Here is a 26598-nt window from a genome sequence, read left to right as displayed (position 1 = left end):
GGAATTTAATTCTATCTCTTACTATCTGTAACAATGGGTAAGTAAATGAGTTAACCTTTTCCATGCTCCACGCTCTCATCTGAAAATGGAGAAATGATACATATGTTAGGTATTATTGTTCTTTATCTTGACCAGCAAATTATTCAAATAGCAACTCTCAATTTACTTTTTCTTCTCTTTTGATTCTCACATCACTATGAAGATAATTCACTTGCAGATAACCCTTTCATATTTTGAAAATGGAACAGTATATGTCACAGTAGTTTATTTGTAATATTTTATTTATTCAATAAATATTTCTCAAATATCTACTTTTCAGAATCTAATGGTAGGCCCCAAGGAGGTAGAAAAATCGGAACACTTTTATTTCAAATAACTTTTATTCGCACTAGGACTAGAGGAAAATCTAATTCAGTAGAAAACAAGACAAAAGGGGATCATTCATCCGCTTTGAAGAAGAGTCATGGTATTAATAACATCAACAATAATTTGGAACACACCTCTGAATTTTCTATTCAATATTTTCAAATACAAAAAAGGAATCAGAAAGAAGGTGAACACTGTGTGAGCATATTCAACAATGGTATTGTTATGAAGTATTAATCCTTTATTAGATAATTATTTTTCACATCTGGGAAAACATCACTGGTGGCACAATTTTAAGAATAAAAGTTTGGCAACATGTATTTTTCTCAGCAGCACTGGATGACAGATTTTGGTGAATGCTAGCCAAAAAATTAAGGGCAAAACCACTGGTGCACAGAGGACAACGAACTGATCTTATTACAGAAACAGATATCAGACCATGATAGAAAAGACATTTAAATTTTACACTAAACCAGAAACTCCAGATTATTGGCATACACATCAACAAGCCTGGTCTAGAGTGTTTAATTACAAGAGTAATAAATATTGGATTCCTGCCTGCTCTGCCCACCTTATTTAAAAATATCAGGATACTTGCTTTCAAATGACACAAAATGTCTAGGCTATAATCCACTAAATGGTCACTCATTTTTAACAGCATGCTTGTTATACTCAGCAACCACTGAAAGGACAAGTTCATACAACCCAGCTGTTGTGGAGATAGACACTGACATTTTTTATCCAGAAAGAGTTTGAGAATCTTACAATTTAGAAAGACCATATGGAGATTTTTATCTAAAAACAATGTTTGCATACCCAAGGAATTGCCATTCATTCTCAGATTTTAGAATTCTTAATTCCTAAATTTATTACCCCATTTCTACTCAATTTTAGGTTAATAAAAGCAATAGCCAGATATTGCTGCAACATTTCTATCAATTGTCATAAAATGCCAACTCCAAGAAAAGGCACTACAACGAAGCCTAAAGGACATGACCACAATGTCCCACAGAACATTTGACCCTTTGTAATTTATTTGATGTTGCAACATTTGCCTCTAATGTGCCTAAGGCCCAAACAGAAAAATAAAAAGACTCCAATTTTCTTTGAATAGTCTGGAAATATCTTACTTTCAAATAATATCGATTTAAAATTTCTCTTGTGCCATTCTTTCTTCAGTTTGGAGTTTATGCTTTGAGAGTTTGACTCATAAAGATATCATCCAAAAAGCAAGCAAAGTCTATGCACCATCATCCTTTCTAGGAGATAACTAGCACAACACAATTTGGTAGTAGCAAGAATGGTGGAAAACTATGTTTGAGACAAAAAGAAAAGTTCCGTATTAATAAAACAAAGTGTCAGGTCCAAAATTGTAGACCGAAATAAAATAACTTGATCTTTTAAGATAAGAATAGTAAAAAAGTCAAGTTGTTCTTAAAAAGAAAGAGATAAAAAGGAAGCTAGAGTATCTACTAGACTGTTTATATAAAATAGCATGAAATAGAGTATACCTAGTGGTGCCTCAGAAAATAAGATGCCAAGGTTTCTATTTAGGGAACATAAATAGAGATTTAAGAAATTGTTCTGATGGATTAGATATGGCAATTTGGTACTGGCAGTTGGACAGAGGAAGGAAAGGAGGATGGAAAGGAGAATATCAGTGAGAATGATTGGCACTGTAAGGTGAATTCACCACATATTACCTAAATGTTTCAGGTTGTGAATTAAGATGGTTTGAAAAATAGTTTCAACCCTATTACTCTACCACTGAGATCAACTCCAAGCAGCATCAAACCACTATTTGAAGATTCAATTGTCTGACCCTGCTATTTGCAGGATGTTCATAACTGACTCAGTTGTTGCATAAACCATTATATAAAACTTGCCAGGTACATCATAGGAAAAAAAAAAAAGGAATGTAGTTGATTTGGAGAAACCAACCTCTAGAATCTTGTGTGAGTATACCATGTTCATCAAAAAAGTTTATACTCTGGCCATGTGACAATCAGGCTGTGCTTCAGGAAACATTTGATGGAGTAAAAAAAAAAGCTGTTAGGAGGCAAGGGTATAATTTTTCAATGTAAATGTGACCAGGAAAGGAAGCCATACAAAGGCACTTCTGTATTTTCGTGATGGTGTTAATGAAGATGATGTAATACTCATAATACCTCATGTAAGAGGCAGTGAATAGTATAAAATATGCTGGAGCTCCAAAATTGTGCCCTTTGGGAACACAAGAGGCATTTGATGATGATCACGACCATGGTGATGATCAGCTATGAAGACAACAATAAAATGCCTTCATTTTTTAGCATAAGTCATCTGGTTTTCATTTCTTTTGGAGGTGAAAATGCCCTCTTTATGGAATAGTTGAACAGGTATGTTGTTTTCCATTTTTTTTTTTTCATCTGTTTTTCTCAGCAAGTCAAATGATTTCATTTCTGAAGCAGGAAAAGAATGTTAAGATAGATGCTGCTAGAAATGACAATAACAAACTGACGAAGTGATTATTTCAAGCTCAGAATTAATCACTTTTAAGACAGAAACCTTTGGCTCGTTTGGTGGCTATTAGACATTTAATAGTTTCATTGAGACAAATTGAGAGTAAACTTTCAAAAGATAAATAGTAAGAAATATTTAAATAAATTGCCCTAAATATAAATACTGGGATAGAAAATAAGTAGAAAACTGCTGATTGAAGAGAAATTGTCTCCCAGGAGACTTTCCACATGATCATTCTATTTTATTTCCATATGGAGTCTGTAAAGAAACCCAGTAAATCCACAAAGCTTTGTGACTGACCTTCAGAAATAGAACAGTACTGAATTGTTAAAAGGGACAAGCCCTGTAGTTTCTGAAATCCTTATGTGAGATGTCCTGCTTTCAAATTCACCATGTCGTCAGTGAGAGGTGTGTAAGAGTTTTGCAAAGGGTAATAGTCAAAACTGAAGGTAAGATTTCAGTTTCTAGGATTGGTAGTGGAAATGCGTTTATAAGTAGTTTTTCTTAACTAGCTCTGTTTTCTCCAAAAGCTGACTTCTATCTCCATTATTGGTTAAATTTTTTTAAATATTTAAAAATATTTTATCTAAAAATGTTCTTCCCTTTTACCAAGTAATGTTTAAATAGTCTCTATTACCATTTGAGGTCACTTTTACTTATTATCTAATAAAACTGTTTTTCAATTGAATATACAACCACAGATTGTACTATATAATTGAGAAAATTAATTTTCTTACATTTTCTTTTTGTACCTATTATTGAATCATTAAGTTGAACTCCTAGCATTTTTTTATAGATTTCTCATAAACATTATTTTTGTTAATTATGTCTGAGTTATTATGAGATTGTGAAAGAGCCTATGTGATTATCCTGTAGGAAACATAAGTAAATTTGTATGTTTGCACTATACTGTTCCATTTGTTTATTCAACATTTAAAAAATATCTGGGAGGACTGTGAGGTTTGTAATAATAGAGGTTTGTAATTATCAAATTGATTTTAAATAGCCACAATTATGCTTCCAAACAAAATGATATAACTTTCCTTTTTAAAGATGGGAGGTTTTCTTTTTTCTTTTTTTTTTGCCTTTGGCTCCATTATTTGGTTTTCGCTAAGTAAATCTCAAGGAATTACAGCAAAATAGCAAGAGCTAGCAAATATGATTGGCAAAAATTTCTCTGAAAATAAATTTTTTCAAAAAAAATTTTTACAAAAAATTTTTTATAAAAATATTCATTACTATTTTGAATTGAGATTGACCTTAACCTTATGCAGTGAAAGTAATTTTTTAACCTAATACTGAATTACATTCCATTTCAGATTTCCTATTTCAAAGGGTGTCTCAAATTTCTAAGATTTTAAAACAAGTATTGAGCCATTTTTGTATATGTAATAAAAGTCTTTAAAATTAAAATGGTAATCCTAAAAAAACCAAATGCATGAAAAATATGGTCTGACTGTATAACAAAAGGGAGTTATATAATTCTACTTGAGTGAAATCTTTCATCTTTGATTTACAGGTTAGAGTCCTCTTTAACTAAAACCATATTGTTCCATATCTTTCATATCATGGCCTTCCCTAAAACCTTGTTTTAATTAAGTTTTCTTTCAGATTTCTGAATAAAAGCATGACAATCTTCACTTATGGCTTTAATATATCCTTTGAGTTAGGAAAATATATAAAAAGAAACCAACTCTTTTGAAAGCATTGTCAGATATTAAATATTACAAGATATTCTACATCAGTGTCTTTATGTGTTAGAGTCATACACTGAAATAGAATTTTGTAAGGTAAGGGGATAACCTTCTTATATTTATTAAGTTGCTTTTAACCTCAGAAATAAATAAATGTCCATTGTTTTTAGCCTTTGACACTAAGGCAACATGTGTAAAGTTTGTGTTTTTGTTTTTTTCACATGAAGGCACAACTTCAAGGTTAACTCAATTCAAGGTGACATCAAGTAGGCAACACCTTCATTATCACATTTCAAAGATCTAAAAAATTCAGTAACATTGCTCAAGCCATATTCACCTCAGCGGTTTCACAGCTAAATGAACACATTAGACCAAGCAACTGCGTTAACCTGGAAAGTAAAAATATAAATACTCAAAGCTCCTGAGTAATCAGGGAGATTAGGGTAATCTTTAGCTTTTCTATAGAAAGTCGGGATGAAGGGTAAGAAGGAAGTGATGGAAGGCAGAAAAAGAAAATTGAGAGAATAAGTTCTGGACAGATTTGGAACAAATTAAGACAATCTTTGAAAAGTTTTCGAAGGGACTGAAGATCCTCCATGGACAGTATGCTCAAAGCTACTGTCATCAGAGCAAGGGATGTATAAGGGAGGAGGTCCTCAAATACAGGTCCTCATCCTCAAATACAATTGCAAATCACCTGTGTGTGAGAACACAGACAGGGATATTAGGGAAATAGGGTAATTTTTGTTAAAAAAAAAAAAGTAAGATAAAATATGGCACCATTGTTTACAGTGTTTGAGTTTCCTTTGGCATTTGGACTTTAAGATATAGAGTGGTTTATTCCACTGGAAAAGCCTCAGCCCAGTTCCTCCATGTTGAATTCTTAACTAGCAAGAGTTGAGCCATGTGTTAAAAGAAAGGCCAAAAAACAAACAAAACAAAAAAAATCCCTGCAATCTGTCGGGAATTGTTAGCCATTCGTTTATAGCTGAAAGCAGATCCTGTAAACAATCTAAGACTGTTTGACAAAAAAGTTGCCCAATAAAAAATTGATCAGAATGTTAGAAATGAGTATTTCTTAGGTTTTGCCCCAAATTTCACTGGTTGTCATAGCATTTGTAAATTAACAGTACCTAATGCTGTATTGGATGTCTCTAGTACATACTTTGGGCTTGGGAGTGGGTCGCCCAGCATATTAAAGGATGCTGGAAGCAGTTTCTTCCAATCGTGATTTACTGTAACTTTAGAATCACAGCGGTTACGTTTAAGGAGTCTTTAATGCCCTTTCAAGTCCATCCAAAGAACAAGTGAAGCTGCTGTTCAGAATTTTGTGCCCAGTGTTTATATTCCACCGAATCTGTGCCACCCAGGCAGCAGACAAGACATGTCTGAGGGTGCTGGGGTGGGGGAATACACAATGATGTCACACACAGGAAATATGGGAGGGGAGGGGGACTTGGCACTTCACAAGGCTGGCTCCTCTTCCATAGGCTCACCAGCAGTTCTGTAAAAATAAACAGGCAATCAGAATACGGCATAAGAGTACACAATGACATTGTAGATTTTCATGCATAATCAAAGCTGATTTTTCAGCTCTCTCTGATGTTTATTTGTGTTATTCAGTTATCCATAAATAGAGTTTCTTTCCTAGGAAGTATAAACAAATGTCAAGTGGAAAAACATTTTAGATCCAAGCAATCATTGGAAATGTTCCTGTTTATATTAAAACATGTCAGAATATTTTATAACTCCAGGTTCCAAAATGTACATGTTTTGTGTCTAGTATAGTCCAATAATTTATTGAAAAATTAACTATGATATTTTATTTTAGGAGCAATTGCAGTGATTTCCTATGGAACCAGTTTGCTAACTAGAGCAAAGGACTCTGCTAGCTTCTGGAGGAAACTCACCAGGGCTCTGGTGTTTGCTTCTGTTCTTTCATAACTGGATTGGCTGCCTGCCGGAGGCATTTCAAATCAAATTCTGAATTTGATTAGCAAATCACTGCTACAGACCCAACATTTTTACAAGAAATGCACTATGGTAGTGTGTAAATAGTTTTTATTCGGCATCATCTGTGGGGTGTTCTGCTCGGGCAAACCCAAAACTAATTGCTTGAAAATTTATACATGAGATTTAACCTTAATTTAGTAACACTCTGCGGGTGTTTTAAGGAAAACTTTTAGAATGATTTTTTAATTTCGCCAAAAGGACAAATTGTAGCAGGAATCCATGTACATGAGGGAGCTGGATTGTCAAGGGAACAATACGGTAATTTTAGATGGCAGGAGAAAGGCGTTTGAATCTGAGCTCTCTGATTTGCTAATGTTGCGACTGTAACTACATTTCTGTGAAGCTGTGTTTCTTTTAAGTTTAAAAACATGAGAAAAAAAATGTCTCTTACAAGATTAGTGCAAGTTAAAAAAGAAGTAAAGAATGTAAAATTGACTTGTAAACAACAAACACTATGAGACATTAGTTACTTAATACTTTGGATCTGTCCTTTCGTCATCTAATATATGCACAAAATTGTGTTGAGTAGCATATAGACACAGAGTTATGACTGTGCAACCATAAGGAAACACCATAAATGCATGATGGTTTTCTCTGGGTGGTGTAATAATAGGTAGATGGTTTTCATTTTCTTTTTCATATTATTTATGTATTTGCCAGTATTCTATAATAAATTAATGTCATATTAGAAAAAAGTGCTATATTTTAAACACAGCTATTTATGAAGACAAATGAACTATTTCACCATGTTATTTTAAAGATTTATAAGGAAAAAAGCCAAGATTTCTATGCATTTATTAAGTAGTTGGCATTTTAACAGCATTTTAATAATAAATTTAAAATACTGAAAGGAAGATTTTTATCCATGGAATAGTAATAAAGAGATTTTAATGCATCCTCTAAAGAATGAGAAATATTAGTTATTCAATATTTAATATTACCAAAAAGAAGGTTTCAAACGAGTCCATGTGAAACACTAAAAATAAAAATCATTTCTTAGGAAGTTGCAGCCTATCCAAGAATGTACTGAATAAGGAGGCTGTGAGAGTGTTTTGAATGGCTATACAAGATAAATCTACTTAAATGATTAATATTCTGTTAAAATCCTTTTGACTGGAAATTATCAGCATTCTCAGAACAAAAATTTTAAACTAAGGAAAACATTTAATTTATATGCAAACATGCAACAATTTACATCTGAGATCATGTGGATAATATAAGTATAGAATTCTCAAACTAGGTACTCCAATGAACACTGAATTTTATTTCTCCCCTGCCTCCCCCAAGCTTTATTGAGATATAATTGACATATAACACTGTGGAAGTTTAAGATTTACAATGGGATAATTTGATACACAATATGTTGCAAAATGTTTGCCACAATAACACACCCTTTATCTCACATAATTACCGATATTTTGTCATTCTTAAGGTGAAAACCATGTTGAACCTTGTTTTTATAGCTGTATAATGTTCTATTGTTTGTATGTGTGTGTATATATATATATTGCATTTTCTTTATCCATTCATCTGTGTGGAGAGTGGGTTGCGAGCTGACAAGGTCTTTGCAAACTGTGAGGTCAACCAAGGGTTGCCTCACCTCTAAGAACCCTCCTAAGAATGGGGAAGTACGAACTGATGGGAGAACAATGCAGCGTTGCTCTGAGGCAGGAGGCAGGGAGTACACTCACAGCCTCCAGCAGAAGGAAATGCAAAAGATTATAGCAGAGTGTGTAGGCTGGGTGGGGATAATCTTATTTTAGTTAGCAATTGTATGCTCTTGTATAAAAGCAGCTTGCAAAAATAAAACTGGGCCACTGCTCCACCCGCAGTGGGCAGTGGACCTCCTGATCCCAGCTTTCTGTCCTCTTTCTTTTCTCAATCTCCCACTGTTCCCACTCAGGCATATTTTCCAGGGCTGCGCTGGATGTGGCAGGATTTACCACTCGCTGGACGCGGCACATCTGTCAATGGACACTTTGGCTGTTCTCATGTCTTGGTTATTATGAATAATGCTGCAAAAACATGAGAGTGCAGATATCTCTTCTAGATAGTGATTTTGTTTCCTTTGGATGTATACCCAGAAATGGGGTTACTGGATCACATGGTAGTTCTATCTTTAATTTCTTGAGGACCCTCCATACTACTTTCCACAGTGGCTGGACCAAAGTATATTCCTGCCTACAGCGCACAAGGGTTCCCTTTTATTCATATCCTCACTAATATTTGGTATCTTTTTTTTATAATAGCCAATTTAACAGATGTAAAAAGAGATCTCACTGTAGTTTTCATTTGCATTCCCTGATGATTAGTGATATTGAGCAACTTTTCATGTAGCTGTTGGACATTTGCACATCTTCTTTAGAAAAACATTCTGTTCCTTTGCCAATTTTTAAATTGGATTATTATTATTATATTATTATTATTTGCTATTGAATTATATGAGTTCCATATATATTATGGATAGTAATCCTTTACCAGACATATGGTTTGCAAATATTTTCTATTTTATAGGTCACCTTTTCATTTTGTTGATAATGTCTTTTGCTGTGCAGGAGTTTTTTGTTTGATGCAGTCACATTTGTTTATTTTTATTGCTTTTCTTGTTGTTGTCATATTAAAAATCAAAGTCAAGGAGCTTTTTTCCTATGTTTTCTTCTAACAGCCTCATAGTTTCAGGTCTTATATTTAAGTCTTTAATCTATTTTGAGTTAATTTTTGTGACTGGTGTAAGATAGGGGTCCAATTTCATTCTTTTACATGTGAATATATAATTTTTCCAAAACCATTTATTGAAGAGGTTATTGTTTCCCCACTGAGTATTCTTAGTTCTCTTGTCAAATAGTAGTTGACCATGTATGTGAGGGTTTATGGCTGAGCTCTAAATTCTGTTCCACTGTCTATATGTCTATTTTTATGCCAGTGCCATATTGTTTTGACTATTTTAGCTTTGTAATATAGTTTGAACTCAGGATGTGTGATGTCCCCAGCTGTGTTCTTTCTCAAGATTGCTTTGGCTATTCAGGGTCTTCTGTAGTTCCATATAAATTTTAGGGTTGTTTTTTTCTCTTTCTATGAAAAATGGCATTGGAATTTTGAAAGGATTGCACTGAATCTATAGATGACTTTGGGTGGTATGATGTTTAAACAATATTAACTTTTCCAATCCATGAACATGGAATATCTTTCCATTTATTCTTCAAGTTATTTCATCTGAGTCATTATTCTTTCTGGTGTATAGATCTTATTTTATATCCTGAAACTTTACTGAATTTGTTTATTAGTTTTAATTGGTTTTTAGTGGAGTCTTTAGGATTTTTTTTTTTTACATCTAAGATCATGTTATTAGCACATGGAGACACTCTTGTCTTGTTTCTGATCTTAGAAAGAAAGTTTCAACCTTTTACTGTTGAGTATAATATTAGCTGTAGGTCATATATGGCCTTTATTATGTTGAAGTATGTTCCTTCCACCGCCAATTTGCTAAAAGTTTTTATTGTCAAAGACATTGAACTTTGTCGATTGCTTTTTCTGCACTTATTGAGGGAATCATAGGATTTTTATCTTTCATTCTATTAATGTGGTGTATCATACTGACTGACTTGCACACATTGAGCCATTCTCTCATGGCACTTGATTATGGTGTATGATCCTTTAATGTGCTGTTAAAATTGGTTTACTAGTATTTTGTTGAGGATTTTTGTATCTATGTTCATCAGGGATATTGGCCTATATTTTCTTTTCTTGTAGTATCCTTATCTGCCTGTGATATCAGGGTAATGCTTGCTGCAAAAATTGAATTGGGAGCATTTCCTACTCTTTAATTTTTGGATAAGTTTGAGAAGAATTGGCGTTAATTCTTCCTGAAATTTCTGGAAGAATTCACAGTGAAACCATCTGGGACTGGGCTTTTCTTTGTTGAGTGGTTTTTGATTACTGATTCGATTTCCTAACTAGTAATTGGTCTGTTCAGAATTTCTATTTCTTAATGATTCATTTTTGGTAGGTTGTATGTTTCTAGGAATTTATCCATTTCTTGCAGGTTGCCCATTTTGTTAGCGTATAATTGTTCATAGTAGTCTCTTATGACATTTTGTACTTGTGACATGTCATTTGTAATGTCTCTTATTTCATTTATAATTTTATTTATTTGTTTGCTCTTTTTTTTTTCTTGATAAGTCTAACTAAAGGTTTGGCATTAAAAAAAATCTTTTCAAAAAAACAAGTCTTAGTTTCATCGATCTTTTCTATTGTTTTTCTATTCTTATTCCATTTATTTCTACTCTGATTTTTGTTGTCTCCTTTCTTTTGCTAACTTTAGGTTTAGTTTGTTCTTTTTTTTTCTAGTCCTTAAGGTATGAAGTGAGGCTGTTTATTTGAGATTGCTTTTTTTTTTTAATGTAGGCATTTATTCCTGTAAATTTAACTGTTAGCACCGCTTTTTCCGCATCCCACAAGTTTTGTTATGTTGTGTTTCCATTTTCATTTGTTTCAAGAAAAATTTTATTTTGATTTAATCTTGGATCCATTAGTTGTTCAGAAGTGTGTTGCTTAATTTCCACATATTTGTGGAATTTCCAGCTTTTATCCTGTTACTGATTTCTAGTTTCATACCATTGTGGTCAGAAAAGATACTTGTTATTATTTCAATCATTTTAAATTTGCTAAGAATTGTTTTGTGACCTAACATATAACCTATTTTGGAGAATGTTCCATGTGCATTGGAAAGGAATTTTCCTGCTATTGTATGAAATATTTTGTGTATATCTATTAGGTATTTTTGGTGTAAAGTATAAATTAAGTCCAATGTTTGTATTGTTTTCTGTTTGGATGATCTATCCATTGTAGAAGGTGGGGTATTGGAGTCCCATACTATTATTGTATTGTTGTCTATTACTCCCAGTACATTCAGGTGCTTTGATGTTGGGTGCATATGTATTTACAATTGTTGTATCTTGACAAATTGGCCTTCTTTGTGTCCTTTTACATTTTAGACTTATAATCTATTTTTTTTCTGATATTAGTACAGCTTCCTGCTCTATTTTGGTTTTCATTTGCATAGAATATCTTTTTCTACTCCTTCACTTTGAGGTTATGTATGTCCATGAAACTAAAGTGAGTCTTTTGTAAGCAGCATATAGTTGGGTCTTTTTTTTAAATCTATTCAGCCACTTTATGCATTTTGATTGGCATGTCTAATTCATTTACATTTAAAATAATTATCAACAGGTAAGGTTTTACTATTGCCACCTTGTTAATTATTTTCTGTTTTGTAGTTCCTATCTTCCTCTCTTGATGTCTTCCTTTTGAATTGATGATTTTCCATGGTGGTATACTTTGATTACATTCTCTTCATATTGTGTATTTATTATAATTTTTTCATTTTTTTTGCATGTGTGTGTGTGTGTGTGTGTGTGTGTGTGTATGGTTATCCTGAGGGTTACTTGAAACATCTTATGGTTATAACAGACTATTTTAACATGATAACAACTTAACTTTGGTTGCACACAAAACTCTACTCTTTTACTCTTTCCTACATTTTGTTTGTGATGTCAAAATTTACAACTTTTTATATTGTATACCCATTAACAAATTATTGTAGCTATAGTTATTTATTTATTGCAGCTCCTGGGCTTTTATTTTTTTATTTTTTATTTTTGATATATATATTTATTAAGTTTATTGGGGTAACATTGGTTAATACAATTATATAATTTTCAGATGTACATTATAATTTGACATCTATATATTCCATTTTCTGTTTACCACCCAAAGTCTAGTTTCCTTCAGCTTCCCTATATTTGATCCCCTTTACCCACTTAACCCTCCCCAAACCCTCCTATATTTGACCCCCTTTAACCATTTACCTATCCCTTTCTCCCCTACCCCCTATCCTCTAGTAACCACTAGTCTATAGTCCATGTCCATGAATCTCTGTTTGTTCATCCTGTTTATTTGTTGCTTTTAGGTTTATATCCCACATTTAAGTGGTATCATGTGATTTTCAACTTTTTCTGTCTGGCTTATTTCGCTTAGCATGATATCTCGAGGTCCATCCATGTTGTCACAAATGGCAGTTTTTCATCTCTATATTTTTGTCCTTTAACCTTTATACTAGAGTTAAATGATTAACACATCACCATTTACAATACTAGAATATTCTGAATCTGACTATATAATTACCTTTACCAGTGTGTTATATATTTTCGTATGTTTTCATGTTATTAAATATCATCCTTTCTTTTCAGCTTGAAGAACTTTTAGCATTTCTCATAAGGCAGGTCTTATTGTGATGAACGAAGCTTTTGTTTGTTTAGGAAAGTCCTTATCTCACTTTCATTTCTGAAGGACAACTTTGCTGGATAAAGTATTGTGGTTGGCAGTTTTCTTTCTTCTATACGTTGACTACATAATTTCATTCTCTCCTGGCCTGAAAAATTTCTGCTGAGAAATCCACTGATAGCCTTATTAAGGTTCCCTCATATTAGAGAAAAAAATTTTAAATCCTTTCTTTGTCTTTGATTTTAGACAGTTTTATAATAAGGTGTTTTGGAGGATTATTTTGGATCCTTCTCCAAGGAACCTGGAACTTGGATGTCCAAATCTGTCTTCAGGTTTGGAAAGCTTCATCCATAACTACTTTAATAAGCCTTCTGCTCCTTTCTTCCTCTTCTCTTCCTGGGATTCCAATAATTCTTAATGGTGTCCCATTAGTCCAACAGGCTTTCTTCATTCTTTTTCATTCTTTTTCCTTTTGATACTCTGACCGGATAATTTCAAATGATTTCTCTTTGAGATTACTGATTCCTTCTTCTGCTTGTTTCAGTCTGAAGTTGAGCCTGTAAAGAATTTTTTAGTTCAGTTACCGTAGTCTTCGGCTCCAAACTTTTGTTTGGTTCTTTTTAATGTTTTCTATCTTTTTTTGAACTTCTCATTTTGTTCTTGTATTGTTTTCCTGATTTTTGTTAAATTGTTTGTGTTCTCCCACAACTCTCTGAACACCTTTAGAACAATTATTTCTAATTATTTTTCAGGAAAGTCACATATCTTCATTTTTGGGGGGTAAGTTACTGGAAGTTTACTGTATTCCTTGGTTGTGTCAGGATTCCCTGATTCCTCATGATCCCCGTTGCTCTGGGTCCAGGGCAGGTAGACATGAGCAGTGTGTCTGCAGTGCAACCCCATCACTGGCAAAAATAGAGTCTCTTCTGTTGAAACATGGAGACTTGCAGGTACAACAAAAAGCTTTCCATCAGATGCTTCTCTTTCTTTAAAATCATTTTATGTTAATCACTTTTTTTGAAAATACTCCATTTATTGCTCCCCACCTTCTACTGAATCAATTACGCATAACTAGCCAATTCTCTCTGTGTCTTGAGGTCTAGAAAGTGTTAGAAGCATAGCAAGTTGGAAGATAGCCTAGATTTCAAGGTAGATGCCCTGCCTTTAAGTCCCAACTCTGCTACTTTCTAAAATTTAACTTGGTCAAGTCATCATCTCTAGATTATCAATTTTCTCTTTAAAATTAAAATAATAACAATAATACAGTTGTGGAAAGGGATAGTGGAAGAGATGAATCTTTATATCTTTGAATTTAATTCCATTTATAATTAGGTGAAACAGAGACACAGGAAGGTCAAAATAAAACCTCCAAAGATAAATTTTAATATAATAGTTTAGCTAATTGAGACATATACCTCTACTACAACATGCCAACCTCACAGTGAACACTGGCTCTCTTTCAATGAAGGGCAAAGATTTCGTATATTAAGGGAAGGAGTAGCTCAGTCCAGCAATCATAGGTTTTGATAATTTATACAAATAAAAGGCAAAAAGGAAAGAATTTAACTTAAGATGTAGCATACAATTAAATTCTTGTATTTTCCTTTAAATGGGTATTTCATACCCTATGATTTTTAAAACAGTATTTGTTAATATTAATAATATTATTTAGTAAGATATATTTTCTCTTATTTTATTGATTTAATTTAATCCCTACATCTTACTTCCTCTTCCTCTCCCAAGGCAAGGAATCTAATGCTTGCTTTGCATATGATTTTTTTCATAGGGCATTCTTCAAAGCTATATATTACTATTTTGTGAGCATATGTTTTTTATTTTATATAAATTTTATTTTTATATACACAGGTATCATTTATTTTGCTTAATTTCCTTGCTCAGTACTGATGAGATCTATTCATGCAGTTATGTTTATTGAGTCTGTAACTGCCAAGTGCTACATGGCATCTCTATTGTGTATATTCACATTTTAAATATTCATTCTCCCAATAATGGACCCTGAGTTTGACTCCTCCTGTCTACCCACCACGAATAAAGTGGTAGTGAACTTCCTAGTACATGTACTCTAATGACCCTAGATGAGAATGTCTTTGGTATACATTTCCAGGAGCAGGATTATTATATAGTTTTGTGTACACTAAATAATAGTAAATTTCTTTCCAGCATCACTTCCATAGTTTACCTTCCCATTGTTGTAAGGGCTACAAAGTCCCACATCTCCACCAATGTTGGCATTCCTCAGTTAGCGAATTTTTCATTGATTCGAGAAATAATTACCAAGTATATGTTATGTATCTGGTTCTGTTCCAGGTACTAGAACAACAGGGAAGATATAAAAAGCATAACAGGAGACCTGATCTGATTTGAGGATTGATGATCAGTGAACATTCTCCAAGAAGTGGAAGAAATATTTAATTTGAGATCTAAAGGATAAATGGAAGAGAATGGGGAAGCCAGTGTAGGGTTAATTGGAGGATAAGGAAGACAAGAGAAGTATTCCAAACAGAGTGAAGGATATATGCCAAGAAATCTTGATGTGGACATAAATATGGCTCTTTAGAGAATATTTGAAACCACAATGATACCATTACATACCCACTAGAAAGGCTAAATTATGAAGACTGAATATACAAAGTATAGGTGAGAATATGAAACAATTAGAACTGTCACTCATTGCTGGTGGGAAAGCAGTTTGGAAGATTCTTACAAAGTAAAACCCATGGTTCTCTTACAACTTGGCAATTCCACTCCTACGTGTATAAAAGAGACAACTGAATGCTTGTGTTCACAAGATAAAAGCTTGAACAAAAATTTCATAGAGACTTATGTTCCTCAAAAAATAAAGAATACAATTATCATATGATCCAGCAATTCTATTTCTGGATATCTATACAAAATAACTGAACACAGGATCTTGAAGGGATAATTGCACACTCGTATTCACTGAAGTATTCAGTCATAAAAAAAGATGGAAGTCTTGTCATATGCTACAACATGGATAAATCTTGAGGACATTATGCTAAGTAAGCCAAGTCACAAAAAAGGCAAATATGGTATGATTCCACAATATGAGGTATCTAAAGTAGTCACATTCTTAGAAACAGAAAATAGAATTGCAGTTGCCAGGAGCTGGAGAGAGGAGGAAAAGGGAAGCTATTATTTAATAGGTATAGAGTTTTCAGTTTTGCAAGATGAAAAAATTTTATAAATACGCTGCACAACAATGGCATATAGTTAACATTTGTGTGCACACTTAAAAATGGTTCAGATGGTAAATATTATGTGCTTTTTACCACAGTAAAAAAAAGTCACAGCAGCTTTATTCATAATAGTCCCAAATGGCAGAGGATCTGAATAGATATTTTCTCCAAAGAGGACATAGAGATGGCCAATAGACATATGAAAAGTTGCTCAACATCATTAATCATCAGAGAAATGTAAATTAAAACCATGATGAGATAGCACCTCACTTGTCAGACTGGCTATCATCAATAAATCAACAAATAACAAGTGTTGGCAGTATGTGGAGAAAAGGGAACCCTCATGCACTGTTGATGATATTGTAAGTTAGTGCAGTCACTGTGGAAAATAGGTTCCTCAAAAAAGTAAAAATATAACTACCTTATGACCCAGTAATTCCACTTTAGGTATTTATCCAAAGAAACCCAAAACACTAATTCTAAAAAATATACGCACTCTATGTTCATTACAGCATTATTTACAGTAGCCAAGATGTGGAAGCAACCTAAGTGTCCATCAATAGATGATTTAAGAAAGAAGAAGTGGTACATATATACAATAGAATGTTACTTGGCCATGAAAAAGAATGGAACCTTACCATTTGTGACAACATGGATGGACCTGGAAAGTATTATTCTAAGTGAAATAAGACAGAGGACAAACACCATACAACCTCACTTATATGTGTGGAATTTAAAGAACAAAATAAACGAACAAACAAAACAGCAACAGACTCATAGATGCAGGGAACAAGCAGATGGTTGTCAGATGGGTGAGGGGTACGGTGCTGGGTAAAAAAGAGGAAGGGATTAAGAAGTACTAACTGGTAGATATAAAATAGTCATAGGGATGTAAAGTATAGCATAAGGAATATAGTCAATAATATAGTAATAACTATATATAGTGCTAGGTGGGTGCGAGACTATTTAGAGGAATCACTTTGTTAATCATTTTAATGTCTAACCACTCTGCTGTATACCTGAAACTAATATAAAATAATACTGAATGGCAATTGTAACTGAAAAATTAAAAAAATGCGGGGGGGGGCAGGGAAAGGGGAATAAGAGGTTTAAATTTCTAGGTTTAAAACAAATAAGTCATGGGGATGTAATCTAAAGCAAAGAGAATATAGTCAATAATATTGTGACAGTGTTTTATGGTGTTGGATAGTTGCTATACTTATCATGGTGATCACTTCTTCAGGTGAATAACTATGGTGTGCACCTTAAACAAATATAGTATTGTATGTTAGCTATATTTTAATAAAAGTTAAAAAAGAATAATGGTCTTTACGCTAAGGGAAATGGAAAGACATTGAAGGATTTCAAGCAGAGGCATGGTAGAATTTGCTCTCCAGTTGTTTTTTGTTTTGTTTTGAAGATCTCCCTGATTGCTGTGTAGAAAATAGATTAGAAAGGAGGCAAAGGTAGATATGGGAGCTAGTAAGAAAACTACTGTAAGAGTTTGGACAAAAGATGAAGGTGCTTTGGACTGTGTGTTGGCAGAAGTTTAAAAAAAGAGATGGTTTGCTCAAGTTATTGTCTCCATCTTGGATGCCTTTCTTCTTATTTACTAGGTAAAGTCCTATAAAATCTTCTACACTGGCTCAATTTTCCCAGGTCTGTGATTTGTTCCTTACTTCTTAGCCTATGTTAGTTTTTCTTTTATTCTGCAGCTCAGTCTATCAAATGAGTTGTCACTGATTATAGTTGGTTTTTCATGTCTGATCCTGTACTAGGAAGAATAATAGCCTCCAAAGATATCTACATCTTAATTCTTGGAAGATGTGAATATGTTGCCTTGCACGGCAAAACTGACGTTGTAGATGTAACTAAGATTAATGAACTGGAGATGGAGAGATTATCCTGATGGGCCGAATCTAATCATATGAGTCTAAAACTAGAGAACTTTGCTGAGCTTTTAAGACAGTTTTCTCAGCTTTTTTCTTTAGTCAGAGATGTGATGACTAAAGAAAGGTCAGAGAGATGTAAATCTGTTGGCTTTGAAGATAGAGGAAGGGAGTCATAAGCCAAAGAATGAAGGCAGTCTCTAGAATCTAGAAAAGTCAAGGAAACAGATTCTCCCCTAGAGCTTTAAGAAAGGAACCAGGCCTTGCTCACCTCTTGATTTTAGCCCCAGAAACCCGTGTCAGCTTTCTGACCTTTTTGTCATTTTAAGCCATTAAGTTTGTGGCTTAAAATAGCAATTGAGCCTTAAGACAGCAATTGAAAACTAATACAGTCCCCAAGTATGTGAATGTTTTAAGGACTGGAAGGAAGTTTTGTGATCCTGGCTGCCAACATTTATCTGGCACATAGAAAATCAGAAAGTGTTCAAAGAATGCATGAACCAGATGTTCTCCCTCCTTATTCTGCAGGTTGGAGGATAATCTTGTAATCTGTCAGCATCACTCCTGTATTTTTCTACCCCAATGAAGGCAATTCCTCCATTCCAGCAGATACTTTACCTTCCCCTCCCTCATTATATTTCCTAAGTCAATCCATCTTTATGATATGAGTATTATGGATTCTGGTTCATCAGCATATCTGAAAGTGGACATTGTCAAGTAGTACGATGAAAGAAAATAAGTGCCAAATACACATTTTGAAAACTCTTATAAAACTATAAAAACATTGATTCCCTTAGAAAAAATAATGAGTAGACATAAGAAGAGTTCAGGTGTCATTACAAAATGTTATGCTACCATTTTAACGATGCTTTGTTTTCTGTCTTTGGATTCATTCGTTCATTCAATAAGTATTTGAATAATTGTTACCTACAATCTACTGGGAATTCTGAAAGTTCTTAAGTCAAGCTAACCATATATTAGTTAATTAAATCCATTTATTGCTTAGTGATTATTTGTCAAACTCTTGTTTTTAATGACTATGCTATTGAGTTAATCCATGAACAGTTAAATATATAGGTGCCCAGGTACAGCCTCTATATTCTAATATTATAGATCACTGGATGATGAATAATGTATTAAGGGAAAACATAGAGCAAACTAAGGAAGAAGAAAAATGATGGAAAACAATAACAGCAACCAACCTTTACTAAGCGTTTAACTAGGTGTTAAGTGTTGTGTTAGGTTTTTAAGATGTATTTGTCTCATTTATTCCTCAAAACTCTTTGAAATTTATCCTTCATTTTAAAGGCAAGGAAAATAAAGCCCAGAGAGATAAGTAATGTCTCTTACAGATAAGTAATGTCTCTTACACAATTATTAAACTACAGATGGGATTTGGACCTAGGCCAGCTGATTCTAGAGTCACACCCTTCTCTTCTTCGTAGTGGTAAGAAGACAGCAGTGAAGGAATGGAGACTAAGATGAAATGATGGGAAGCTCAAGGTATCATGTATCTCATTTTACTTATGATTCCATTTAAGAATCTATTTAAGAACATATTTCTCTTTCCAAATTAAACACTTCTTTATAAAGAATTCAGAATGGGATTCCGAAATACATACTGGGGCACTGGATTTAATTTCTATATACTGTTGGATTTCACACATGTCCCAAGACCACATGCTCAGCACTGAAAACAGAGATAAAAAGATGATCCCAAGAAAAGGAGAAAAAAAGATAGGGAACAGACTATCACTTTTGTACCAAGAGTGTCCAAATATCAGTCCACTTTTCAACTAAGGCTTTGTTGACACTGGATAAAAATTAAGAATAAAATTTATATTGGAATGTTTGCCTGGTTAGATAAACAAATGGTACCATAGAGAAAAATCAGAAACCTGCCTAATTTGTGCAATATTTTAGCTTCTAGGAGGCTTGGAGACACGATCCTAAAGAATGGAAAACAAAGTTGATTTTCTAAGTACATTGAATATGAATATGTATTTAATAGTAGTCTATATTTCTATATAAATCTTCATCTATAGGAAATGGGGTTATCAACGTCCTTGGCACTATAGAGAGGCCATTCAAGCTAAAGCAGATGATACTGAGATTTTCCAGCTTATTGTTTTACTTATTTTTCATACTCATGAATAAGATAGTTACTCAAAAAACGAAATAACCAGACTCAGAATCATCTATTTTCTCGTGCTTCTATATTATATAATGCATTGAAACTGTCTAATTCAAGAGAAAAGTTGCCTAAAGTCAAAGATGAAATGATGAACAACCAGATTGGGTTGTATTAAGAAAATATGATTCACACTATAAACGATTGGTCAAATTCACATTTGAAAATCTAACTTTCAGTTTTTGTTTTGATTTAAAAAAAAGAGTCAGGAATTTGAGAGTGTAAGTGTGTTCCTAATAACTTAATAGTTAATCATCCTGAAGTCTTAATTGACAGAGACATTTTTCTTGATTTTTCAGCAGACCCTGAACTAGAATTCAAGAATAAATCTGAATACAGCATTGACCTTTCAAAGCAGAAGCACTGGAAACGCATATCTGGCCCATGCAAATTATAATCCTTTTAAAGGTACAGTCTCCTGGCTAGCAAGAAAAAAAAAACTAATCATAGTTCTTTCTTAAAAACAATATGCTATATGTGACAGGCCTATCTACAAAATATTCTTTGAACTTGTAACTCAGTCTCACTTAGTTTTTTTCGCCTTTTTTTCTTTTTGTTTTTCTAACTCACCAATTATTTTTTCTTCCTTAAGTCCTTTGCCACCTGAAAATTATGTCTTGAAAATTATATTTCAGTCAATCATTCCCCAAATGTATTCCCACATATCAGCCTTTTTCTAATAATTTATTCTTCATGGCCCATCAATGAGTTATAAAAACAAAATGACTGTTTGCACTGTGTTGTCATCGCCACCTCCCCTCCCCCATCCAAGAAAAATGAACAGAAAATACTTATAATGGTTCTTAGCCAGGAGTATTTTATCCCTTATTCACTAGTGGTAAATGAGTCAGATATGAATTGGCCAGGAAAAGAGCTGCTCTACCCAAAATCTTAGTACAAAATGAGTCATCTCACTCCAAACACCAATATATCCTCCAAAATAACTGGCAAGAATTGCCTATAAAAAGAATCTTGCCTTCACCCTTTTCCATCTATTTAGTTCTCTGATTTTTCTAATTTTTCAATTTCCTGTGCATTTATAATACTGCATTCATAACAAAGGCCCAAGAATATTTCCACCTTTTCATCTCATTCTGAAAGCCATCTTTCCTGTATTGAGTAGGGGGTGGGGGGCAATTCTGATAGCATTCCTCTGAAAAGAATAAATGCTCAGTGGCTTTCAAGATTTCTTCCTGTCTGACTAATGAAATCATGCATGGTCCAATAAAATGTAAAGGCCAGTTCTAGAATAATTTTTCTTTTCCTCTGCTGAAAAAGTGAATTCAAAGCCATAGAAAATATTTCAAACAAAACCATTTTTCTTTCCACAAGAAAATCAATCAAAATAGATACAATCTGCCTAAAACTGATAAACAAACATGAATTGAGGCCACAAGCTTTAACTTTGTTTCCCCGTATGTCAAAACATTCCCATTCCCCTTCTCTCTCCGCCATTAAATGAAGCTTAAAAATCACTGTGAACCGAAGCCAGGGTTAAGTCCCTGTAAATTAGCAGGAGTCAAACACACTATCTACCTGAGGATAAACATGAATGCTTACAGAGCCAATACCTGCCAAAGTACTGAGATTTTTATACTACTTGGGGCTCGTAACATGATTTATTTTTTTAAATTATTCTAAGCTCTGCAATTTAATGAGCAAAATTACTTAAAATTCATTTTACTCAGGTTAGAATTTTGCTTCGTTTCTCTATGTTAACTGAATTCTCAAGAATAGCTATTCTCCTTTCATATCCAGAACTAACAGATGCGAGTTTCCTTAGTTTTATAGCCCTCAAATGACAGACAAACAACTGTATTTGGCGTTGGGAATAACTACAACAATCTTTGAATTATGAACTTGGTTTGGTTCTTAGCTGGGAACAGCAGGGGGTTAGTTCATATTATCAAAGATGTAAAATAAGTTTTCCCTTATGTTCCAGATGCCCATATGAAGATGCCTTCTAATAAAATATTGTGCAATTTTTTTCCTACTGGCAATCTGTTATGTAAGTGGTTATGGTAAGAAAAAAATAATTGCATAAAAGTGAAACCTCATATTCAACGTATCTCCTGCTCTTGACCAAAACAAGATGTTAAATCCATTGATCTCTGAATATTCAGTAAAAGCAAGAAAGCTAAAACAGTTCAAATTTGCATTCTTGGCAAAATTGCCAATTTATGTACTAGTAGCAGGATCTATGTAATTAATGGTCTGATTTCATTCTCAGAAGCATTTTTAAAGTGCAAGCTGGCAGAACTTTAGCAAAGCCTCACCTGATTCATTTTTTAAATAGAGGAAATGTGACTTTGAAGTCGGCAGCAGAAAGCACCAGTGTTCATGTATGGAACAAATGAATGAATTTTTGAAAGTCAACAGCATGTACTGTGGCATCTGCGGCTTTGGAGAAGACAAATGGTAGAAATGGAGAAGACAGGTGACAGAAAGCCCGACAGAGGTGCATGAACGTTAACAATGGGCCTAGGTGTTACTGACCTTAATGATTCCCCCAAGTGGGATCCATACCTGCTGTCTTCTGGAGCGAAGGGCTGTTCTACATCCACTGTCAGGGAGGCCAGGGCAGAAACGGTCTCTGTCTCTTCTTGCAACTGAGCCCCAGCCAGGGCACAGCCCCTTGGCACAGCCACCATCCTTACAGACTTCCAGTACTTGCCTAGAAAAAAACATGCATCATATTTTATAGGAATTTTACTTAGAGTAGTATTAACCAGAATACTCATATAGGTCCAACTCAGAGTAGTTGTTAACTTCAAATTCATCATGTTATACACAGTTGTAATTTGGCTTCTTAATGTTATGATTAAGTCTTTTTTTCAATCTAAGAATGCCAACTTGAGAAGTGCTCATATACCCAAGTCAGAATCTCACCCATGCTCAGAAGGTAATAAAGTGAGGAATAATCCCTCATTTAATGAACTCACTATCAGATTGACAGCTGTCTCTGCAACTAAGTAAGCAAACTCTGAGCATCGTGCCCCCTGAGAAATCCTCGAGACTGGGAGGTAGAAGTCTCATGGAGAAATTGAATGAAATAGTAATGTTAAAAATTGCTACTTGAGCCATTAACTTTTTTTTTTTTTTTTTTAATAAGGTTGGAATAGTACAGAAAAAGAGAAGCCCAGAAATGCCAGCATGAATTGAATGGCAACTTTGCCAGAACAATCAGGTTTGTTAGTCCTGGATGTTCTTTCTTTCTTAACCCCAGGGTGTGTACTATAACAATAATTGATTTAAAACTTTAATATATGCACGGGCTGATGTTGGAACCATTCCATACATCATAGGGATGTTTCTTTTTTTTGAAGCAGGGAAAGAGAATGAGAGGAAAATAGGAGGTCATATCATGAGAACATGCCAGTGGGATAAATACGAAAGAGCAGAGTTAACGACCTTCTTGCAGCCCCTAAGTTACTTTTTTGTGAAGTGTTTCATAGCCCCAAATCAAAGCAGGAGAATCTCTCTAGGTGCTGACATGACTCGCCAGGTTAGAACTATCTCTGCTGCCTGACCCATTAGGCAGGAAGTTAGCATGCATTGTTTGCTTACTCTGCACTGCTCCCCCTCCCCGCCCCCGAAAAAAAAGTTGGACTAGAGTAAGAAGGCAGATGGTTGAATACGAGATTGGGAAGGAAGATAACTGGGTTCTGGACCCAGCTCTGCCACTGACAACCTCATGTTGGCAAGGCTCTCTGGCACTTTATTTATGCTTCTCAAAACAGGGAGATGGCTTCAAATCTCTTCCAATTCTAACATTTCATGACTGGCCTTTCCTTATCTTACTACTTCACAAAGGAACTAATGTCACATTGGAGGAGGAGACCCAGGGACCCCCTCCACTCCCCATGCCAGAACCTTCTGACATAGTTGTATACTACTACTTTACTTTCTGTGATTACCTATTCTGACCAATGTCTAAAAATCATAAAGCTTTTAATTTGGACCAAATAATAGAAATTTTACCTGTGAACGAACCCACAAACTAATATTTTTTTAAAGCTAAGGCCATGCCTGATGTTGAGGGCAAAGATGCTTCCTGGCACCAAGAAATTTATGGTCTAGTTAAGAGCCTTTTTAGTTAACAAACAATAACAATTCTGTGTAGAAAAGGTCCATGTGTTTCTGAGAGGAAATAAGTAGAACATCTACTTATGATGATGGCAAGGTGAGAGAAGACTTGCCAGAAAAAAATTACACACCTGATCAAGTATCTGCAAGACCATCAGAAGTTAGTCAAGCTGAAATTGAGGGAGGTGGTGATGATGAGGTATCCCTGGAAAAGGAAACAGTGTATACAAATGTGCAGAAACTCAAGTATCTGTAGTTTATTGGGGTACAAGGTCCACTGCTAGGCTCAACTGGAACAGAGAAAAAACTCTGGATTTGATGAATGAGACTTCTGTGATAGGCATGGGCAGATTAACACACAATCTTGAATAACATGAATGGTCTTGAACTTCAACTTGGGAGTAATGAGGGCCATTTTAAGCAGAAGAGACAAAGAATCATGTTTATGTTTTTAAAAGATCCCTCTGGAGAGATCACGCACCATGGATTGGAAGGTGATGAGAGTGGTGGCAGGAAAACCAATTTCACATGTTGGCAAGAGTCCAGAGGAGAAATGATGATCTCTCAACTAAAAGGAAGTGACAGAATAGAAATGAGGAGATAGACTAAAGAGAGGTTTAGGAGGCAGGCCATGGAAATGTATCTTGGCTTATTCTTTAGTGCCCCCCATGTCTCAACTTTGAAAAATGACCCTGAACTGACAGTTCCACGTCAAGACCCTAATTTCTCTAGATCACAATGTCATTATAATCTTATCTAAGTTAGAAATGCCATGTTTCATCTATAAGTGCATTCAGTTGTAATGAGTTTCACAAAATATTATTATTAAACATGATTTTAGCTCATGATATCCAGAAAACTGGTAATGCTGGATGACATGCTTTTTCTCTAGAGTGACTAACATCGGGCCTCTGACAAACAAACAACAGGTAGCTGGTGGTTTGGGGGTTCAATTATGTCTTAAATACTATAGGAAAGAGAAGAAACTACCATTCTTGAGCTCTGAATATGTGCCAAGGAATGTATTAGACATTTTCACACATTTGTAACATAATCTCATTTAATCCTCATGCCTATGTAGGCAATGTTAGGTAATTTTATCTAAGATTACATGGCTGGCAGGCAGAGGAGCTAAAATCCATTTTGGGGACTGCCTGATCCCAAAATGTCTCTTTGTCTGTATTCTACGGTCTTCTTTTATTTACTCCTCCTCTACCCTCCTCTGGTTGACACCTGGTTGACAAAACTACACATAAAAATACAAAAATAAACTCAATACATGAAAACTTCAACTTAAAAAAATATGCAAAAGAATTATATATATTCTTAACAAAGGAATCATCTTGCTAATAAGTTACACTTGTTCCTTAGATATATGACTCTGTTGATCTATCTATTATTGGCTTAATGGCATGCATTTATTGCACTAATTGAGACTAATTTTTGAGACTAATTTTTTCTACTCTTAACTTCTCATAATCTTATACTATTGTAAGCACCTGGTTGACAAAACTGGAGACAATGCTCACTGAAGAGTATGAATAAGAAGTCCGCCAAAGATGGAGCCCTGAAATAAAGGTCAAGATTTCCAGATTGGAGACACCACACTAGTCCCAGAAAAGTCATTTGGATAACTCCGGGGCAGTTTATAAAATGATAGTGGTGGGCTTGATGATAATGAAAGGTCTCTTTCTGCTCTAATTCTCAATGATTGTGATTCTTCTGATCTCACGTTATGTATCACTTGGATATTAGAAAAAAATTATTATGGCAGTAAAATTTTACTTTACTATCAGCCTTAACCCTTGAAGGGGTCAGCAAACACTTAACTTTTAGATAATATGGGACATCTAGAAAAACTAAGGAATTTAATTTTCAAGCATTGTACTTTTTCTTCAAGAAGAAGGCTCTTGGTCATAGAAAAACAAACATCTTTACTCCCAAAACACAATCAGGACAGAAGGTATGAATCGTTAATAACAATCTTTCAGCAGAATGACTGACAATGATCCTTCAAAGTTCAGCTTTCGTGTATGTGAGGAGGCAGAAAGATTTTAAATAGCTGAAACCTTGTTGAATAAAATTTAATGTGTATAAAATATCCTCCTAAGTTAAGAATGAATGTTAGAAGCTGGCTTTTATCCAAATGTATAAGGTTTGTGACTCAGCAATAAACCAAAACTTTAAGTTCAGTACGGCCTCTGGGAAAGCCTATAAAAACAAGAGAAATATTCTACATTAATAATGCATTGTAGACAACTATCTCTATTTGTAAAGGAGAAAAAATAAAATGGGTGTAGCACAGACAGTGAAATATGCAGCCAATTCAAACCTTACAATTTATGGGTTATATTTTC

The 26598-nt window shown here is 34.2% G+C and overlaps 1 protein-coding gene across 23 annotated transcripts in view; it reads right to left on the bottom strand.

Annotated features, from left to right (window-relative positions):
• Positions 1 to 361: 361 nt before the first annotated feature.
• HDAC9 (histone deacetylase 9) overlaps positions 362 to 26598 on the bottom strand; it is an 829181-nt gene continuing 802944 nt past the window's right edge. For 20 of the 23 annotated variants that reach the window (XM_039862468.1, XM_039862469.1, XM_039862470.1 and 17 more), the window contains one exon: positions 22437 to 22829. In XM_039862468.1, the coding sequence (XP_039718402.1) occupies positions 22528 to 22829 (302 nt within the window). In that variant the 3' untranslated portion in view covers positions 22437 to 22527. Of the gene's footprint in view, positions 6067 to 22436; positions 22830 to 26598 lie in introns of those variants that run through there. The other 3 variants (XM_039862473.1, XM_039862475.1, XM_039862486.1) reach the window with 3 other exon arrangements.

The sequence above is a fragment of the Pteropus medius genome, unplaced genomic scaffold, assembly GCF_902729225.1.
Source record: "Pteropus medius unplaced genomic scaffold, Ma_sr-lr_union100, whole genome shotgun sequence".
NCBI lineage: Eukaryota > Metazoa > Chordata > Mammalia > Chiroptera > Pteropodidae > Pteropus > Pteropus medius.
This window is presented reverse-complemented; position numbering and strand designations above follow the sequence as displayed.